Source organism: Exophiala viscosa (assembly GCF_022695815.1).
Source record: "Exophiala viscosa unplaced genomic scaffold EDD37scaffold_9, whole genome shotgun sequence".
Lineage (NCBI taxonomy): Eukaryota > Fungi > Ascomycota > Eurotiomycetes > Chaetothyriales > Herpotrichiellaceae > Exophiala > Exophiala viscosa.
This window is the reverse complement of record NW_026944361.1, coordinates 250,954-269,002: the sequence shown is the minus strand read 5'-3', so window position 1 is coordinate 269,002 and position 18,049 is coordinate 250,954. Positions and strand designations below refer to the sequence as shown.

Below are 18,049 nucleotides of genomic sequence, written 5' to 3'. Positions count from 1 at the left end.
TCTCTTCCCAATCTTCCCTCCTACTCATTACATCCCACCTCTTTGCCTTCCACTCGATTCAACACACCATAAAAGAGCGCCTCGGGGCCAAGGATCTCTTGTAGACGTTCTCTGGGCTTCTGAGAGGCCTTTCTCCTCCACCATACCATTCGCCTCACCTGTAGGCCCAAGTTGCATCCGTCGACACGTCCGGCGTGCTAGATCCGCGAGTTCGCAACAATGGCTGCGACCGCCGGATCACCGCCAGCAGCCACAAATATTGGAGGTGCAGTTGAGACGAAACCAATCTTATCAAGACATCCTTCACTATGTATGAAACCGATTCAGAGTCCACCGGTGGGCTCTCCAAACCCCTCGACACCTTCTGCACCATTGTCTCTCACGAGCAAAGAGTGGGTCGTTCCTCCACGCCCGAAACCTGGCCGCAAGCCGGCAACCGACACGCCCCCAACCAAGCGCAAGGCCCAAAATCGGGCAGCGCAGAGAGCGTTCAGAGAAAGACGTGCCGCACGAGTTGGAGAACTGGAAGAGCAACTCAAGCAGATCGAGGATGAGCACGACCATGAAGAAGAGGTCTTGAAGCGAACCGTCGACAAACTCGAGAGAGAGGTCGAACAATATAGAGCCGACCTTGCCAATTGGGTGGATCGTTGCCGACGGCTAGAGAATGAGCTCGTTGCCCTCAGATCGAGCACCACGAGCACCTTGAAGCACGGCGATAGTGTACGAGACAAGCCATCTCCGGCAGCCGATACAGCGATCAACGACACTACCGTCGGCTGCGGCAATTGCACCTTAGAAACTCGCTGTCAATGCATCGACGACGCATTTACGGCCATGGGCGGCGATGCAAACACTGGCATCCATCAGCATGAGAAGCGGCCCCATTCACCCGTGCTGGAAGACGTCGACAAAAGGATCAAAGTTGAGCCTAAAGAAACAATGGAGATCGACTTCACTAGCATGTACATGTCCAAGGAAGCACCACCCAGCGTTACCCGGCCGGAAGACCGCCGAGGGGCATCATCTGCCGTCGCGGACCCCTGCGGCTTCTGCTCCGACGGCACACCATGTATCTGTGCAGAAATGGCCGCAGAGCAGGAACAAGCGCAACTTCAATCTCGGCCAGACGCTGTAACCAACCTCGGTCGACCCTTGACTTTGGGACCTACGGCGAATCCACCTCGGCAACTCAATCAGTTCACACCACCCCCGTCGGAAGGCGACGTGTCCATGTCCGTTCCAGCTCCTGCAGACGCTCCGCTGCCCACAGGTGGCTGCGGCACCTCGGGACCAGGTACCTGTGCTCAATGCCGCGCCGACCCGAATAGTACTCTGTTCTGCAAATCCCTCGCAGCATCGCGGGCACAGTCGGTCAACAGCAGCAGCACGCCAGCACCGCTTCCGCAAGGTTGTTGCGGTGGTTCTACCGCCGGTGGCTCGTGCTGTCAGAGCCGTAACGACAACGGCAACGGGTCTGTTCCTTTGCCGCCACGGACGACACGGTCTCGTGCGGCGGCAGCAGCTACAGTTAGAGTGCCGCCGCCCAAAGCGGGCGTCACGCTGACCTGCGCCGATGCGTACACGACGCTGAGCCGCCATCCTGCTTATGAGAGGGCAAGTGGCGAGATCGCGACCTGGTTGCCCAAGTTGCATGCCAACGACGCAGCTCCTCCGATGGTGGGCCGCCCCGCGCTCGAAATTGATGCTGCGAACGTCATGGCTGTGCTGAAGGACTTTGATCGCAGATTTGGGCAAAATCGATGAGCCCTCATGGAGACATCCCCCACCTTATAGAGTCCAAGGACGATAGGTCGCGCGGGTCCCTGCCATAGACGCGACTGCAACGCTGACGAGTTGGAACGGCACCTACCAGTAATTGAACCCGCCAGCGACGTCTGGAGACCTTTCCCGTCATGCACATACACCCTACGATACTCGGTTCGAGGTCATGGAACCAACATTACGAGTCACGACCTAGCCATTACAGCGGCCACATGTCGTGAGGCAACCACGAACATTAACAAAATTACATGTACATACTTCTTTGCACATATTCCAACATGTCAAATTGTCTGAATAGAAGAGAACCAATAAACTCTCAGTTCCGAGAGAAAGCAGTCTAATGTTCCACAAGTGATCTTGAGTAGCTGCCAGTCCATCTATATAAACCCTCTCACTTGAGTAATGCGTCTTTGCAACAACTCGGTCTTTCAAGTCTAACGTGGGTAGCCCCATAACTAATCCCACAACCATCCCGAGGTCCGCCTCCGTCTTCTGTCCGCTTTGGCCATATCAGCGCCGATTGCCGGACTGGTAAGCGCATACTCCCATGCCAAATTTCCATCAATGTAGAGTGAGTACGTCAGCAGACTACGCTGAGTATCGCCGACGAGATTTTGTATGTGCACCGCACCAACCTTGCTATTACCATCAGGCAAATAATTGATGGCGACATCTTCGTCGTCGATCTGCTTGAATGTCCGGAATGGCAGGTAGAACATACTGAGTGGGCCAACAGAAAACTCATGAGGGCCAGCCTGAGGTGTGGGATCGTAAGACTTCTGCTGTTCGGGCTGCTTCGGGGATGGCCTGTTCTTGATCTGATTCAAGCTTTTGGCTCCATCGACGCTGTGCTCACTGGTAGGCGCTGGATAGCGGATGGCGGCGAACTCATGACGATCTCCAGAAAGAACAATAATTCGAACACCGAGGTCGCGCTCTGCAGCATGCATTGCTGCCAGTATCCGAGAGCGCTCTTGCAGGAACCCGCCCCAGGTGTCGGATGTGCCGAAGCGCCAATTTTTGGTGAATGGGACGGATGAAGCGATGATCTTCCAGTGGACATGAGCGGGCTCAGGAGTAGCGAGATATTTGAGGAGGGACGCAAGCTGCACGGCGCCCAGCATGGTACGATTGGTATGAGGATGCGGAGGATTTGATGGCTGCGAGGAGGATCCGTATAGTGGTTTCGAGGTTGAGGAAGAGGAAGACGCAGATTCAGGATCAGTACGATACCTACGTGTATCGAGCATGAAGAACGACGCTGGGCCATTAGAAAACTGGAAGAATGTTGTGTTCGCTTCCGGGCCAGTAGGAGCGCCAGCTGGGATAGGCGGATTGACCGAGACATGGTAGTGGATGAAAGGATCTGAAGCGGCGGGAAAGGGGTCTGTGTCGTTGCCGCTAGACCAGTCATTGGCAATTTCGTGGTCGTCTAGGGTATGGATCCATGGCAGGGTGTCAAGCCCAGGCAGTGACCATGAAGGTGAGGCGTACACACGTCGGTACTCAGCTCGGTAGTGCTGGAGAGACGAAGACAAGCGTAGGGGAACGTCTACGTAGATGAAGTCTCCTAGGAAGAGCATGAATGCAGCGCGCGACGGCAGTCCGCTGACAACTTTCGAGAGATAGTCAAACCCATGGATGGCTAAAGCCTGCGCTGATGGTTTGTACGGGAAATTCGCCTTGATGCAGGATGAGGTCAGGAAGGTCAAGCTGTTGCTTGCCTCGGAATCAGGTGATGCCGCCGTAATGAATTCTCCAGACTTGTTGTTGGACAAAAGATAACTGTACTTCTTTGAGGGCAGGAGGTTCTCGAAGGTGATAACATGTGTGTAGTCTGTATCCTCTCCGAGATAGTAGATGGTATCTGTAATGGTCCAACTGTTCGTCTGAGCGACTGAGAGATACACGTACATTGGTAGCTGGCTCGAGTCGGGTTCCCTGAATAAGACTTTCGCTGAAGTGGAATCAACATAGCCGACGCGAGTAAAGCTCAAGTCCCGGGCGGGATGTAGGAGCAGTCCTCGGAATACTAGATCAAGCGTGAACAGGGCCAGCAATATGTTTATCCCAATGGTAAGGTAGCTCCAGTCAGGCTCCAGCCAGTCCGGTATGCCGAGCAGGAATATCTTCAGAAACGACTTTTCTTCCTTGTAGAGGACCGGCTCTTCATGGTCGTGTTGTGCCTCCTTTCCATCGTGCTCCTCGCTTTCATGGTTGTCTGGATGGTGGAAGAGCTTGGGAAATAGGTCGTGTAGTGAACGTCTGCTTGGACCGAACGCTTTAGATCTGCCGAACACGAATGACAGGTAGATGACGACGGTCGTCAGTATCAACGGAGGAAAATGATGGCCTGGAATCTAGGTTGCATTCAGCCTGAGTACGTGGGTTGGGCAGGACCTCACAAACCCATCTAAGAAATATGTAGGCGGATAGTCTCGCGACGGTAGAGGTAGAAGCTGCGATGATCTCTTCCGTGGAGGCCATTCCGAGGATAATCAAGTGTATCTCACCGCCTCAGCAGTGAGCCGATGTCGTCGTTACATGTTGGGGAAAGAATGGCTTTGAAGCAGGGAGTGAATCAGGTTGAAGCAGGCTTGCTGCCATTCGCAACCAAACAAATGACGCAGCGATGCCCTACCCGAGATTAGCAAAGAAAATTTTGTCTGACAATGAGATAAGGGGTGAAGATCTAGGTTTCACGTAGCGATTCCAGAGGACGCTTTTGTCAGACTACAGCAATTCTCCTTCTAGTAAACACGGACTGAGGCGGTAACCACCTTGCCAGTCTGCCATGCAGGCCTTTCCCGGTCATCGGCCCAGGTTCATTGATGCCATGTTTCTGCGCATGGACACAATTATGGCGGCATCTCTGACCTTCTTCATTCCCATACACAAGGCCATGGAATATGCCCACATCCAGCAATGCTGCTCCTGTGGCAGAGACAGCCAATACTCCCACCCCATGACCCCCCCAAAGGTTGGATAGCGCTCGACCAGCAAGCTGAGCACTGCGGCCGACAATTCCAATGGCACATAGCCACTCCCACCGTGCCTAGGGTTGGTCAACATCCCTGCGACCACTTTCTCGGGAGGCCAGCCATTGCGCACGATCTCGTCGTAAGCGTCTGTTGTATGCATTCCGCCCCAGCCGTTGTAAAACTGCGCATTATACCACGAGATACTGCTTCCTCTTGCAGCCTCGAGCAGCTTGTGGTCAAAGCCTGACAAATGTGGTCGTCCAGCCATCAGAGCTGTTGCGACTGGTGCGAGTGTTATTATGAAATGTCGCCCGAAGTCACTCTTGAGCCGATCAATCAGATGAATGACTCCCGGCAGGGACATTTCCTCTTCAATGTCCAAGTCCAGTCCATCCAAGCCGTACTTTCGTATCATATCTCGCAATGGTGCGTAGTATGTCTCAAAGCGTGCTAGAGGTACATCGGTTCTGGACTCACTGTAGTCGAGCCGGGCGAAACTCCCCCGTGCAGCCCCACCGAGCATACCCAAGACTTTGATGCCCGAATCCTGTAGCACCACGATTTCGTCCCACAATTGAGTGTACTTTTCGTGGTCTGGGGGATCATCGTTCAACGTGAGCTTCTCTGGATCCCAATTGACGTGAATAGCTGCAAGAATAACGTGTGTCACTCCAGAAGGATTGGTGATCAGGGGAAGTAATGACACGTATTCGCCGTTGTGATGATAGGTTTGAAAGTAGCAAACAATTCTTGGATTCCATGATGGGACCGGTGCTGTTGGAAGTGGTGGCATGCCTCTCCATCAAGACACGGCTTGCCCGAAGTCTTATTGTTTACAACTGTGTGGGCAGGGGAAAGTCCTGACTTCAAGGCGTTGTTGGTCAGGACGTCGTAAGATCAGCCGATGTTTATGCGAAGCATGTCGATATAATCATCCGCAAACTTGTCCTTTTCCTCATTATTACCATCAAATTGTGCAAAATGCACTTGGACACCCCCGACCCCGTATGACCGTCCGAACATCGGTCATTTCTACAGTATTTCGGGAAGCATAAAATGAGTCCTGCAATCCTCTGATGATGACTCCATATCTTCGGACTTTTAGGACCCGGGAAGTCTCGTGGACCAGGATGGGCATTTGGGAGCGCAACAAAAAGCCTGTAAGTTTGGTTACCATATCTCTAGGCAGCCAGGAGCGGAGCACTCGTCAACGACGAAGGTCTCATAAAAGAGCACAACCACGCCACCCCTTCTATCACGGCCAACTGGAACACAAATGGCGGAGTGACGACTCTAATGCACGTGATGACAACGGAACTCTTGCCCGAAACGGTAAGGCCTCGTTGAACGGTATGGCAACATTCCTCTGGTGTATATAGAGGTCACCTGGGACGATTGATGAATATTCTCGTACTGCTGACTTCTTCAGTCTTATATCTCGGAGCATCGACTCACCGACTGAACATCTTACATCATGTCAAGCAAAAAGTACAACAAGACCTTGATCATCGGGGCAACATCTGGTATTGGAGTGGCCTTCGCTGCGAAGCTCGTATCTGTCGGTACCAAAGTTGTCATCACAGGCCGCCGAGTCGACCGCCTTGATGCCTTTGTCGCTCAACATGGCGAAGAGAACGCTAGCGCCATCCCTCTTGACGTTACTCAGCTCGATAAGATCCCCTCTTTCGCGAGCAAAATCGCGCAGCAACACCCTGACATTGACAGCATCGTCTTCAATTCTGGTATTCAACGCTCGTACAACTTCGCTAAACCGGAGACCGTCGATCTTGCCCACGTCAACGAGGAGGTCACCACAAACTATACCTCCTACATCCACCTCACCGTAGCTCTGCTTCCTCTCCTCCAGAAGCAGCCCTTGCAAACAAACATGGTCTATATCAGCGCTACGCTCGGTCTCTGCCCGGGCTTGATCCATACCGCAAACTACAATGCCACAAAGGGCGCTCTTCACAATTTCCTGCTTTGCCTGCGTGAGCAGCTTCAGCAAGACCAGAATAACAACGTCAAAGTGGTCGAGGTTTTCCCACCAGCGGTGCAGACCGAATTGCACGACGAACGGTTTCAACCTAACCTCAAGAACGGACGCGACATCGGCATGCCCCTCGGCGCCTACACGGCGGCGATGTACGCAGGGCTGGAGAAAGGAGATGATGAAGTCTATATCGGGCCAGGAGCCGAAGCGGCACAGAATGGGTTCGAAGCACAAAGACAGCAAGCATTCCGGGCGATGTTGCCGCAAGTTGAGGAGATGTTGAAGAAATTCCTCAAGTGAATGAGGTTGGCGGGCGAGATGACATTTCTACGTACGACGCGAAACCACCCCCGTACGGCATGAATGATCTTCTCTTTAGCACATAGCACATGGTCCAGAGTGTCGGATGATCCTGCCTGTACCAGTCTCATGTGTCGCGTTGTCTCATTATGTGGATCATTTCCTGCAGGTCGAACATAGAGTTCTTCCCTTGCCCAATCATTGTCTGCGTTTCATTGGAGGTTGTACAGAGAGAGTAACAGTGAACCAGATGCCGAACCACAACGAGGGACGATGCTTAGTGCCCCCAGAACGCTAAAGGCATCAATACGAATCCTGAATTGTTACTGGACGACTTGATCATTTGCATTCCACATGTGTACTAGTACCAGCATCTCCTGGACTCGGTCTTCGGGAATACCGTCGTATATACCCTTAATTCCTGGCCCTGGGACGGGCATCAAACACCTATATATTTGGTTTTTGCAAATCCCAAAAACAGTATGCAGCAAAGCAGTGGATTACAAGTCTGTTTCAAATCAGAAAAATCTACACTCAAGCCATCATCATGCCATCGGATCCCCCATCCCATCACAAGGCTCTGGTCATCGAGGCTGTGGGCGCCGATCTCCAGGTCCAAACACTGCCAACACCACAGGCCGACACTGGAAGCGTTGTCGTCCGCGTGATCGCCGCTGGTGTGCTGTCCTACCAGCGCGAGATCTACGGTGGACAACGTACCTACGCGTTTCCCATGCCATTAGTCGGCGGCTTCAGCGCCATCGCCCGCGTGGCCGCTGTCGGACCCGATGCGACGCTGCTGAAGCCAGGCCAACTCGTCTTCGTCGACTGTGTCATACGTGCACGCGATGATCCAAGTGCTCGTTACCTGACTGCGATACACGAGGGTGGCTCCGAGGGTAGCAAGAAGCTGATGAAAGACGTGTGGAGGAACGGCACATTCGCTGAATATGCCAAGGCCCCTCTCGACAACTGCATTCCGCTTGACGAAGCGAGGCTGTGTCACGAACTGGGCTACACGCCCCAAGACCTGATGTACTTGTGCTATCTCCTCGTGCCGTTCGGCGGCCTCCGAGACATCAAGGTCGAGCCGGGCGAGACGGTCGTGGTGTGTCCGGCAACAGGTGGTTTCGGCGGCGCCGGGGTGCAGGTCGCAGTTGCTATGGGTGCGAGAGTGATCGCGATGGGTCGCAATGAGAAGGAGTTGGCAAGACTCAAGGAGCATGTCAAGAAAGGGACACCCTGGGCAAGCGTGGAGACCGTCAAGATTACCGGAGACGAAACCAGAGATACCGCTGCCTTGCAAGCTTTCGGTACCATTGACGCCGTGTTGGATCTCTCGCCTCCGGCTGCAATGAATTCGACGCACTTGAAGAGCGCGATTCTGGCGTTGCGTCAGGGCGGACGGTGCAGCCTAATGGGCTTGGCCAGTGACTTTGTGCCTGTCTGGAAAGTCATTTCCGATGACATTGTCATGAAAGGCAAGTTGATGTACTCGCGGGACGATATGCTGCTGTTTGTCAAGATGTTGGAAAGAGGTCTGTTTCCGAAGGGGGAGAGCTTCGTGGATGCAAAGACTTTTGCGCTAGAGGATTGGAAGGAGGCTTTCGACGAAGCGGCCGAGTACATTGGCATTGGTAAGCACGTCATGATCACACCATGAGTTCGGAAGTGTTGAGGAGCTGGACCTGTAGCGCGACGGAACAAAAATAACATTCTCCTCTCAGTGCTTGCAGCTATAGCTCCTCAAGTCGTTATGAAGTGTGCGTCAGCTTGGTCTTTTCTCCCATCTCAAAACTGGTACTTAGATTGCGCCGTGTCTTTGAAATAGTGCGCTTCCATGTCGGCCAGTAGACCAGGTTCTTTTGGATGCCACCCCAATTCCTTCTGTGTCTTTTCACTTGATAACGGCTTGTCCATGGACGTCACATGGGCAAAGAACCCGAGCTTAGGAAGTCCTTCCTGCATTGGTTTGCTTTCAACAGGAAGGTTTAGAACCTTGCCAATCAGACCTTGAATGTCCTTCTGGGCGATACCTTGCTCAGCAGAGGCGTGATAGATGCCGCCTGCCTTACCCTTTTCCAGCGCAAGTCGATACAATGCTGCAGCGTCGTATCGATGAACAGCAGGCCATTTCGCGGAGCCGTCCCCAACGTAGATTGCTGCTCCGTTCTTGCGGGCGGCGGCGATTAGTCCAGGAATGAATCCTTTATCGCCATCACCATGGACTGTGGGTGTCAGGCGTACGATCATGCCCTTGACATCCTTCTCCTTGGACAATGACAGGATCAAGTCCTCTGACTTCCATCTGTCAGACCACGGCACGCTCCGGTCAATGTCGGTATCCTCGTCGGCCACGTCGCCGCCTAAGTCAGCGACAATAAGACTGCCGGATGTTATGATGACTGGCTTTCCCGTGCCGGCGACGACTTCCGCTAGAGCTGAGATCGCTGCGCGGTCAACGGCCGTGGCATGGGCCATGTTTGTGAAATCGTGAATGAAGGCTAAGTGTAGGGTGCCATCTGTGTCCTGGGCGCCCTTCTTCAGGCTCTCGAGGTCTTCTAGGTCTCCGCGAAGGACCTCTCCGCCAGCCTTGGTGATGGCTTCGGCTGTTGCATCACTACGGGCAAGTCCAAGGACTTGGTGACCATGCTGGATGAGTTCTTTGGTGACTGCACTGCCCACCCAACCGGCTGCTCCTGTAACGAAGACGCGCATGATGTTGAATACAGAATGATAAAAGTGATTGCTGCTCAAGAGGCTGATCGTGTTTTTTTGAAGTTGATAGAGAGACTGAAGATTTGCGAGGGATTCGGCCTTCCTTTATTGTCCTGACTTGTCGGTTTGTGAGCCGGAGTTAAGCATCAGGGCATCGCATGTCAAGGAGCACCACCCGCACGAAAGACGGACGACCTGCGAGTGATGTTGAGGCTGGCATGATGCGAGCAAAGCTGCGTAAAGGAGCGTTAGGATCATGGCTCCGCGATGATTGGAACAATGCCCTCTCTTTGAATTCAAGCCTTGCCAGAAATGGCACACAGTACGACCTGGGGTTAGCGTGACCCGCACTTGGCCGGCTCAGAATGAACCGAATCCGACTGCACGTGATGACGAAATATGGGCATAAAGTCAGCGCAGTGAAGGAGATAACATTTCTTCTCCGACCATACCTCGGACCGGATACCTCAAAGAGATAGTAGTCGAGGCCTTGGCGGAGGCATGCGCAGGAATGCATCAGGTTCTAGATGAGGGGAGTCTGCATGATCCAAACTGGGACGTTGGTGGGAGTTAACTTGCAGAGTCAATCTCCTACAGAGTATCATCACCCTGTGGACTTAGCAATTGGAATCGTCTTGCACGCAGCATTTCCACACCTCCTGAACTTCTCCAGTCCCAGTATCAGTGCTATGCACTGATAGACCCATAGTGCCTGACAAGTATGGATATGGTAAGGAGATATATATAGGCGAAGAAAAGCCGACGAGTTGAGGTGAAGACGGCATGCGGAGAATGAATTCAATCATCAAGATCTGCGCTTAGGTAAGGCAACTTAGTTAATGCGGAGCTCCTTTTTAGGTACAGATACTCCATACACACCCTGACTGAATCCATCAACAAACCTTTCTCTCGACAATCCTCACTCCCACCAACGACGTCAACAACGGCGGGCTCCGACACATGGATCGAGTTTGTTAGGTAGGTTTTGTGACCTTTCTTTTCCTGGTAAGTCATGTTTACTTCCAACAAGCTCGTAACAGCTCCAACTGATCAAGCGCAGTTTTGTTTACCCTCCATTGCCATGTCGACGACCGCAACTTCCCTCGTGCCCTCGTCCGTGAAAAGCACCGCCAATTCAGCCATTCAAACCACTCGAAATGTCGCCTCCGCTGTGCAGAATACGAATGTCACGTCAGCGTTACAGGATACCCGGACTGTCGTCTCTCGCGAAGTCACCAACACCAGTGGTTATGTAGCGCAAAAGGCGCAAAACCTGGGCTTGACACCGACGAAACCTTCGCCGCAAACCGCCCAGTTTTCCACGCCTCCACCGTCCCCAGGAACATTCAGACATCCCAAGACTACAGAGATCCTTGCTCGGAACGCTGCCACATCGCTTTTGGACGGCAGGATACGAAGCGCATTGACAAACACTGCGGCTCTGATTCTCTCCTTTGTCTTCAGCGATGCGTTCTCAAGCAGGTCTGCCTACACCACCAACTGATCTCCTTCATATCGCTGATTCGGTTCACAGTGTAAAGCCTCTCCTCCACGCCGCCGGCGTCACAGATGCCTCCGAAATCTCATCCACCCTCCTCTTGATCATCCGCCTCATAATCTGCACTAACATCATTCTCCTTCTACGCCCCGTCATCCCTTACATCTCCAAGAAAGACGAAATAGCAGACATACCTTTGACACCCTCACAACGCTCGCTGCTTGGTCTGGACCCGTCGGCGCAACCCACACCCAGCCCAGCAGGCTCATCCCTCACATACATCACACCTCCGCGCTACCGACGATCCTCAGGCTCTCCCTCAGGGGGTTCAAGCTTCACGACGCAGAACGGCTCGCGTGGTATGACTAACACGGAGCGCCGCAGTAACTCGGCCAACTACTCGACCTCTCCGCTATCCACATCGCGATACTCACGAGGTTTCTCGCCCACACCCTCGCAGTCCGTCCGCCGCGTGGAGCCAAGCTCAGCATTCTCGCCATCCCCGACAGCCAGTCCTTTATTCCACAAAGCATTGAATCAATCGTCCCAACAGTCAGACATGGACTTCGGCGCCAGTACTCGTTCCTTCTTAGGCGGCAGCATTGGTGCGGGGCTCGGCCGCTCACAGAGCCTACGCGAACGGCCAGGACGTGAGAGTCTCGAGTCAGCATCCCCCACGCCGGGGGCCAAGAGTCCTCAGGTCGTGCCGGGGCTGAATTACAAATGGTTGTACGACAAGGGAAGAAGTCTGCCTACGGGCGAGTCACGTGGATTTTGAATATTGATACGTCCTGGCAAATGGCTATGAGCACAGGCAAGCACTACGTCGGGCTTGTGGCAGTAGTTTGGATTCGTCTTAGCGAAGGAGTTTACTTGTACGTGCATCAGATTTCACTGCACGTGTGGAAATAAGAAAAGTCCTGCAAACAAAGGTCCATCTTTGTTCAATAGACCACAGGGGAGGTCCATGAACATGACATTCGTTTTCCGGTGTCCTTGCTCATTGCCTCTTATGCTGGCGACCCTTAGAGCGAGCTGCTGGCATTGCACCGTCGACGAGACTCTAAAAGAGCGGCGAATTGAGTACCTAGAATGCGTGCATGTATAGAAGCCAAGAGGAATGTATGAGTAACCTAATGGAATACTTGAGAAGCCTAGCACCAATTACGAGTTCTCTGGGATCGGAACGCCACGCTCGCTCCTCGAGTCAGGCAGCGCTGAGCACTGTCTCGGCTCGTCTTTCGTCGTAGCTTGCTTCTGGCCATAAAATCATTGACTGCCGGCACCCTATATCTATGCGACGAAACGCTTGCTCCAAGTAATAGTACACACCACTTCGAACCTCACCGAAACACCACGGCGACAGACATGAGTCAAGTACGAAGAATTGACGCGGCAATGCCCATCAGATTTCCCTCGTCCTCGGCCTCTGTTGTCCATTACCGCCATCAGCTTGTCCCGTATAACTCGCAGAGCGACCGACGGCTCCAACGCGACCGACCAGCCCGCCCAAGTTCAACCCCTGCACACCCTGCACGAGCCTTGATCCGACAGCGTCAACCGCACCCCTCGGTTGCGAAAGACTCGGTCCTTCACGTCTGCCCTCCGTGGCAACCTGGAAGAGCTTCACATTCGTCCCGTTCCAGACACCCACAGGCGCAGCCGCGGCACCAGCACCAGTCAATGTGGCCGCTGTCGACGAAGCAGGTGTGATGGTCATTTCCGCCGTGAATATCAAACTCCACAGTACAGACAAGTACCAGCCCAGCGAGAGCGGCGACCACTCGAAGAGGTGCACGCGGATAGGACTTGGCGACGCCAGAATGGCAGAAACGGCAGGATGGTTGGCTGTTGTTGGGATCTGGGCTCGGAAATCAGTAATTGTGGTCTCGTCATTCGCGATCGAGCTACGACGAGAGGATGGATTGGAACCATCGCTGTGGGTACTTGAGCGTTCAACAACAAGTGGATGTGTTGCAAGAACTTTGATGACGGTTAATAAGGTGTGCAGTGGAAGTTCTGGGAGCCAGCTTTCGAGCCACTCGCTGGTAGCGGCGAAAGAGCCACGAGATGCAGCGTAGTTCGAGCTGGCCGAGAGACTTGTGGTGCTGTTCTGTCGGGAGAAAGTCGAAGATCCGGCAGGCATTTTACCCCGTGCCTTTTCCGACATACCCGTCAACTGTATAGGAACGTCATCTGCAACAGACGACGATGCAACTGATGGTGTTCGTGACGTCCGCATCGATTGTGTGGATTGGGAAGGTGTTGGGGCTTCCTCATTTTCTGAATCATCCGAGTCTCCAATAGCAAAGGTGCCATCTACCGCGCTGTCAGGACCGGGAGAGGCTGGGAGACCGCGAGCCGAGGGAGAAAATGTTTCTGATGTAGATGACCGGGAGAGGTCGTGGCCCACTTCATTTGAGCCCTCTTCTTTCCGTCGCTGGGCTGCACGTTCGAGATCGGCTTGACCGCCTTCCAGTGTGAAAGCCCTCAGAGTTTCAATCCGTTTGCGCGAACGCCACACGGCATAGATCAAGTTCGAATTGGACGTATATTGATGTTCGATCGTGGTGTTGATGGCCTCCAGCAGTGCCTGGAGTAGAGTATGATTGCTCTCGTTCGCTAGGAGAAAGCTTGGTGTTGACATCAAGGTGAGCAATTGTATCAGTCGACCACTAGCTGCAAGTGACAGATTCTGCACATAGGCAGCCATATTGTTTATGATGGCGAGGAGCGCTGGGTAGATAGCCTCCAGCTTTCCTTTGCTGCCGGTGATAAGGGTGTGTATTGATATGATGAGAAAGTCGGCATAAGAGCCTCTGAAGCTGGATAATCGAATGGCCGGAGGCAGTGTTTCTTGTCCCTCGAATTTCTTGTTGAGGTTGGTCCCGAAGGGAGATTCCACACTCATAGTCTGCAGAACAAAGACGCACATTCTCACGATTCCTTGCTTTGAGGCGTCCACTTTGTACTCAATGGCGTAAAAGAGCATGAGAACGACAAAGTCATGTGCTCGATTCGACTCTATGATGAATGCTCTGAAGCGCTTGTTGCATTGGAGCACTTCCCAGAACAGCATTATCATCTCAGGGGCCCAGGTGACTGACTTCTGGCTTCCTGGCAAATACGAGCTTGTCGCCTGCATAGGCTGGCTCAATACTCGCGTCATACCGTCCGCCAGAAACTGAAAGTCTTCAGGTCTGTGAAGGCGGCCCAAGTAATGGCGATAGTAGTTCTTTGACGTTGCAACATTCCCACCCTCCGGAACTGGATAGAGTAGTAGGACAAGGAGAAGCTGTAGGCTGTATATAACCAGGGTCTGTCTCGAGTCTCTGCGGACTACGTGATCATATGGCAGTCGCCAGGAGTTGGTGTTTGACTTGATTGTGGTGTTGACAAGAGAACAAAGGACTGACAAGACGATTTGTTTGTCAGGGCAGGTAGCCATGTATGTGATGGCTTTGACGCCCTGGACCGGAAGCACACCTGACGGCATGTACATGGCCTTGCTGGTAAGAGTCAAAAGCAGTCGCAGGATCTCACACCGGTTGTTCTCGAGTTCTTTGCTGGTCGCAATGGACGCTTTGCAACCGACCCCGCTCTGCCAAATCGCATATGTGACCTTGCCCTTGGCCTGAGGTAGTTCTGGTATCGTGAACCCTGCGTAGAAGAGGAGATCGATCAAAGTGTCGATGAGTTCTTCAGCCAGCGGCTTTGCCTCTTCGAAATCCTCCCCTTGAGGTTCTGTCGTTGTGTCCTGATACTCTTCATTGTCATCGAACAAAATCTCCCCAGAAACCTGAGCCCTTCGTGTCCGCCGTCGACGCATACCCCAGAAGAACTTCTCTTCCCATTCTGTCAAGTTGTCCGCCTCGTAGACAAAGGGCAGCAGTCTGGTCAGGACCCGTGCGCAATTCAGCGCGTCCCGCTCCGGAGCGATGTCTGGATCTGGGAACGAAGGGTGGTTCTTCAGCACATTGAGACGTGACGTTACGGCTAGTATGAGGGTTTCGAGGTTCTCGAGGGCAGAGTCTCGGGTTCTGCGTATGTCGGTTTGGGAGAAGAGACTGAACACATCTTCGACCGACTCGGGTAACTCCCAGAACTGAAGCCATAAGCATACTGATCAGTAATTGCAGAGAAGGTAGACTTACGCCCGTCCAGTAGGGGTCGTTGGCTGGAACGTTCCTCTCCTCTGATAGTCTGAAGATTCCCTGCTTGAACACCAATTTGGATTCTGACGCACCCATTGCGCAGGCACCAGCATGGCAAGTAAACGATGGCGAGGAGCAAGCAGCTACGGGACCGACAGGAAGTATCAAGGAGGGTTATCGACGACGTCAGTTCGTCCTACACATGGGAGGATCGGGAAATGTATGGTCACTTCACTGTTTGGACCCTTCCTCGTCTGCCAAGCGGGTTTCCCCAGCCTCGTGATGACATAACAGGGCCCTACTGTAAATAACGTAGGCTTCAGCTGAAACAGTTCGGGTATCTTCACTCGGAGAATTTCTCTAGATCCACAGCGGGCAATGGTTGCTCACAGAATAAACAATAATGCAATACAAGAGGCGCCGGCCAGCTGCTGCCCGACCCGTCTTACGAACGAAATCATGACTTCAAGAGCCCAGTGTCATTTACATATCTTTCGCTACCTAGCTAAATGTATCTATCACGATTCACGACAACCAAATGCTTCATACCTTCAGCTCAGCATCGTCGGCAGACTCCTCGACCGAACTATCACTCCTGATCTTCTGCCGGGCCATCTTCTTCGTCCTCCTATATGACGCCAATGCTGGGAAGAAGATGCCCGGGTGGATGAATGTCTGAAGTACGGTGGCAAGTCCGATCATGCTGCAAGAATTGTCAGTTTTATAACTCGCAGTACCATGTCCAGAGCCACACTCACCAACTCTCAGCACCAATAAAGAGTGATTGATTCTGCATGATAGGATTCCGCCATCCGCCTGAACGCAATTCGTTAGTTGATGGATCATCTGGCGTTCCTTCAGAGATCTCTACTCACCTGCCATTTCGGCGATTCGGTACACACATCGAATAAAGATTGCGAAAAACGCAATGATAGCGGCCGCTACAAAGACCCGGAATTTGGTGCCGCGCAAGAGCGCCTCTGCAGATGATGACAAGGGTTCCGACGATTTGAAACGTCGTACCGTATAATCGATCGTTGCAACTGCGAAGAGCAGCAGCGTCAAGACTTGCCAGGAGATACCCGTGATCATGAGGTGGTCGCCAACGTCGCGGAAACTTTCGTTATTCCCTGCGGTGGCAGCAATTGCGCCGCCTGCGGCTTGAAGAATGAGTGCTGAAATGTCTGCTGAGATGAATGCCCAAGTGTAGTACTTTGGCCGTATTCTCGACCAGTCTCTTCCAAACTGCAAGACGAGGTGCTTCAAGATGAGGTACAGTGCAGCAGAGTTGAGAGCAGGCGAAAACGTGAGGCAGCAGATTTGCATTTCGAAACCAAGGGACTGAAATGGATTGTTGTGCATCATGCACCGGCCGATGTAACCGATGCAGGCTGCTGAGCAGGCCAAGCCCATGGCGAGTGTATAAGTCCAGGTGCGGTAACGGCAGCCCAGCACCATGTTGACAACAAAGCAGATCCCGAACAGAGCGGCAAAGAAGGCATTGCATGAAAGAATGTTGTAGTATCCATAGATGGAAGCTTGATATGGGCAATCTTCAGAGACATAATTGCAATTGAGAGGATTGACGTGGGATGGATTGACGGCCATATTGGATTGATCGCTGAAGTGGTGACTTAGTATCGGTGACTCAAGAGTTTGGGTGAATTGATGTTTGAGATGTTGATGAGCGAAGACAAGGTCGTAGATATGGCAAGAGACTCGTTGCGAGAATATAATTGTATCACCTAAACTCGCGACTTACTTCGCGGTAGGGTATGGGCAACATATAGCATTGTGTTGGAGGTATAAAACCGTTGCACGGTTGGAAAGCAGGGTGCGGCCTCGCGCAAAGCGACGATTTGGGTATGGTGGCAGCTTTGTTTGATATGCCAGGAGGCTTAAGAAAAGTCATGACGACGGAACCTGGGGGCGGACCCGCACTCTTGTTGGTTACTGAAAGCGATGGCCGCCTGGGGGTTCGATGGGCAAAGAACCTCCTGCAACAGATGGACAAAGGCTGTTGACCAGACTGCTATCCTCTTCGTCCAAATATACGCTTTTGTTGGTTGATGAAGCCATCATAGAGAAAAGAATGCCAGGGGAGCCTAAGGTGAAGTGGTTGAGTTGGACTTTTTACGAATACGCCGTTCTGCATCCAGAGCACTCCGCGAGGCTCTCTATGAGTTACGGCCGATACTCTCGTAATTGTCTCGCAATTGTCCGTGTCACTGTCCTTGCACATGCGCCGAGTCAATTGGCAGTGTCTCGGCACAACGTCCTCAGTTACCACTTGACTTTGATCCCCATGGCGGCCTTCGAGGAAGTATGTCTACATGGTCAATTAATGACGACCCAAATACGAGCATGTCGCAACTCATACGGACGCAAGCCTCTTCCAGGCCCCAAGGCAGCTCGGTGATGAAGGCAAAGCAAAACATAAGGTGCCCAAGGCATTAAGGAACATCGATCGGCCTCTATATACGGTCACTACTCCCCGAGACCTCTTCATGTCGGCTGTCAGCAGGAAGGACATGGTTCTGGATGATGTGAGCAGTATGATCGAGTTGTGGACGGAGCCATCCACGTGGCCATCCTTCAAACGCTGGGGAATGTCTACTGT

General features: G+C 52.8%; 9 protein-coding genes across 9 annotated transcripts; 4 read left to right on the top strand and 5 right to left on the bottom strand.

The window, feature by feature from the left end:
* Positions 1-26: 26 nt before the first annotated feature.
* On the top strand, positions 27-2,094 carry EDD37DRAFT_636256 (uncharacterized protein). Its single transcript, XM_062816973.1, has one exon. It carries the CDS (start codon positions 220-222, stop codon positions 1,765-1,767), a length of 1,548 nt encoding a protein of 515 aa, XP_062667694.1. The 5' UTR covers positions 27-219; the 3' UTR covers positions 1,768-2,094.
* On the bottom strand, positions 2,095-4,382 carry EDD37DRAFT_636254 (alkaline phosphatase). The gene is made up of 2 exons (XM_062816972.1): positions 4,195-4,382; positions 2,095-4,145 (listed from the first exon to the last, which is right to left on the bottom strand). The coding sequence occupies exons 1-2, from the start codon at positions 4,270-4,272 to the stop codon at positions 2,241-2,243; spliced, it is 1,983 nt and encodes a 660-aa protein (XP_062667693.1). The 5' UTR covers positions 4,273-4,382; the 3' UTR covers positions 2,095-2,240.
* An 84-nt stretch (positions 4,383-4,466) lies between these two features.
* Positions 4,467-5,651, bottom strand: EDD37DRAFT_636252 (chitinase). Its single transcript, XM_062816971.1, has one exon. The coding sequence runs from the start codon at positions 5,557-5,559 to the stop codon at positions 4,597-4,599; it is 963 nt and encodes a 320-aa protein (XP_062667692.1). The 5' UTR covers positions 5,560-5,651; the 3' UTR covers positions 4,467-4,596.
* Positions 5,652-6,092: 441 nt separating this feature from the next.
* Positions 6,093-7,333, top strand: EDD37DRAFT_496490 (putative short-chain dehydrogenase/oxidoreductase). The gene has a single exon (XM_062813405.1). It carries the CDS (start codon positions 6,241-6,243, stop codon positions 7,057-7,059), a length of 819 nt encoding a protein of 272 aa, XP_062667691.1. The 5' UTR covers positions 6,093-6,240; the 3' UTR covers positions 7,060-7,333.
* Positions 7,333-8,786, top strand: EDD37DRAFT_496471 (chaperonin 10-like protein). The gene has a single exon (XM_062813404.1). The coding sequence runs from the start codon at positions 7,607-7,609 to the stop codon at positions 8,720-8,722; it is 1,116 nt and encodes a 371-aa protein (XP_062667690.1). The 5' UTR covers positions 7,333-7,606; the 3' UTR covers positions 8,723-8,786.
* On the bottom strand, positions 8,787-10,041 carry EDD37DRAFT_496499 (oxidoreductase). The gene has a single exon (XM_062813406.1). It carries the CDS (start codon positions 9,775-9,777, stop codon positions 8,851-8,853), a length of 927 nt encoding a protein of 308 aa, XP_062667689.1. The 5' UTR covers positions 9,778-10,041; the 3' UTR covers positions 8,787-8,850.
* Positions 10,042-10,569: 528 nt separating this feature from the next.
* On the top strand, positions 10,570-12,367 carry EDD37DRAFT_496449 (nuclear pore complex component-domain-containing protein). Its single transcript, XM_062813403.1, has 3 exons — positions 10,570-10,782; positions 10,838-11,259; positions 11,312-12,367. The coding sequence occupies exons 2-3, from the start codon at positions 10,859-10,861 to the stop codon at positions 12,051-12,053; spliced, it is 1,143 nt and encodes a 380-aa protein (XP_062667688.1). The 5' UTR covers positions 10,570-10,782; positions 10,838-10,858; the 3' UTR covers positions 12,054-12,367.
* On the bottom strand, positions 12,367-15,804 carry EDD37DRAFT_496422 (high-temperature-induced dauer-formation protein-domain-containing protein). The gene is made up of 2 exons (XM_062813402.1): positions 15,430-15,804; positions 12,367-15,380 (listed from the first exon to the last, which is right to left on the bottom strand). The coding sequence occupies exons 1-2, from the start codon at positions 15,523-15,525 to the stop codon at positions 12,681-12,683; spliced, it is 2,796 nt and encodes a 931-aa protein (XP_062667687.1). The 5' UTR covers positions 15,526-15,804; the 3' UTR covers positions 12,367-12,680.
* Positions 15,632-17,377, bottom strand: EDD37DRAFT_636243 (RTA1 like protein-domain-containing protein). The gene is made up of 3 exons (XM_062816970.1): positions 16,305-17,377; positions 16,188-16,245; positions 15,632-16,132 (listed from the first exon to the last, which is right to left on the bottom strand). Exons 1-3 carry the CDS (start codon positions 17,035-17,037, stop codon positions 15,973-15,975), a joined length of 951 nt encoding a protein of 316 aa, XP_062667686.1. The 5' UTR covers positions 17,038-17,377; the 3' UTR covers positions 15,632-15,972.
* Between the last annotated feature and the right edge of the window lie 672 nt (positions 17,378-18,049).

What these genes read in the sequence shown, in the direction of transcription:
- EDD37DRAFT_636256 (XM_062816973.1), top strand. Translation starts at nt 220, where the DNA reads ATGGCTGCGACCGCCGGATCACCGCCAGCAGCCACAAATATTGGAGGT.
- EDD37DRAFT_636254 (XM_062816972.1), bottom strand. Translation starts at nt 4,272, where the DNA reads ATGGCCTCCACGGAAGAGATCATCGCAGCTTCTACCTCTACCGTCGCG. An exon ending in CCTACATATTTCTTAGATGG is followed by an intron (nt 4,146 to 4,194) that starts GTTTGTGAGGTC and finishes AATGCAACCTAG; the next exon opens with ATTCCAGGCCATCATTTTCC.
- EDD37DRAFT_636252 (XM_062816971.1), bottom strand. Translation starts at nt 5,559, where the DNA reads ATGCCACCACTTCCAACAGCACCGGTCCCATCATGGAATCCAAGAATT.
- EDD37DRAFT_496490 (XM_062813405.1), top strand. Translation starts at nt 6,241, where the DNA reads ATGTCAAGCAAAAAGTACAACAAGACCTTGATCATCGGGGCAACATCT.
- EDD37DRAFT_496471 (XM_062813404.1), top strand. Translation starts at nt 7,607, where the DNA reads ATGCCATCGGATCCCCCATCCCATCACAAGGCTCTGGTCATCGAGGCT.
- EDD37DRAFT_496499 (XM_062813406.1), bottom strand. Translation starts at nt 9,777, where the DNA reads ATGCGCGTCTTCGTTACAGGAGCAGCCGGTTGGGTGGGCAGTGCAGTC.
- EDD37DRAFT_496449 (XM_062813403.1), top strand. Translation starts at nt 10,859, where the DNA reads ATGTCGACGACCGCAACTTCCCTCGTGCCCTCGTCCGTGAAAAGCACC. An exon ending in AGCGATGCGTTCTCAAGCAG is followed by an intron (nt 11,260 to 11,311) that starts GTCTGCCTACAC and finishes TTCGGTTCACAG; the next exon opens with TGTAAAGCCTCTCCTCCACG.
- EDD37DRAFT_496422 (XM_062813402.1), bottom strand. Translation starts at nt 15,525, where the DNA reads ATGGGTGCGTCAGAATCCAAATTGGTGTTCAAGCAGGGAATCTTCAGA. An exon ending in ACGACCCCTACTGGACGGGC is followed by an intron (nt 15,381 to 15,429) that starts GTAAGTCTACCT and finishes TTATGGCTTCAG; the next exon opens with TTCTGGGAGTTACCCGAGTC.
- EDD37DRAFT_636243 (XM_062816970.1), bottom strand. Translation starts at nt 17,037, where the DNA reads ATGGCCGTCAATCCATCCCACGTCAATCCTCTCAATTGCAATTATGTC. An exon ending in CCGAATCGCCGAAATGGCAG is followed by an intron (nt 16,246 to 16,304) that starts GTGAGTAGAGAT and finishes AATTGCGTTCAG; the next exon opens with GCGGATGGCGGAATCCTATC. An exon ending in TTTATTGGTGCTGAGAGTTG is followed by an intron (nt 16,133 to 16,187) that starts GTGAGTGTGGCT and finishes CAATTCTTGCAG; the next exon opens with CATGATCGGACTTGCCACCG.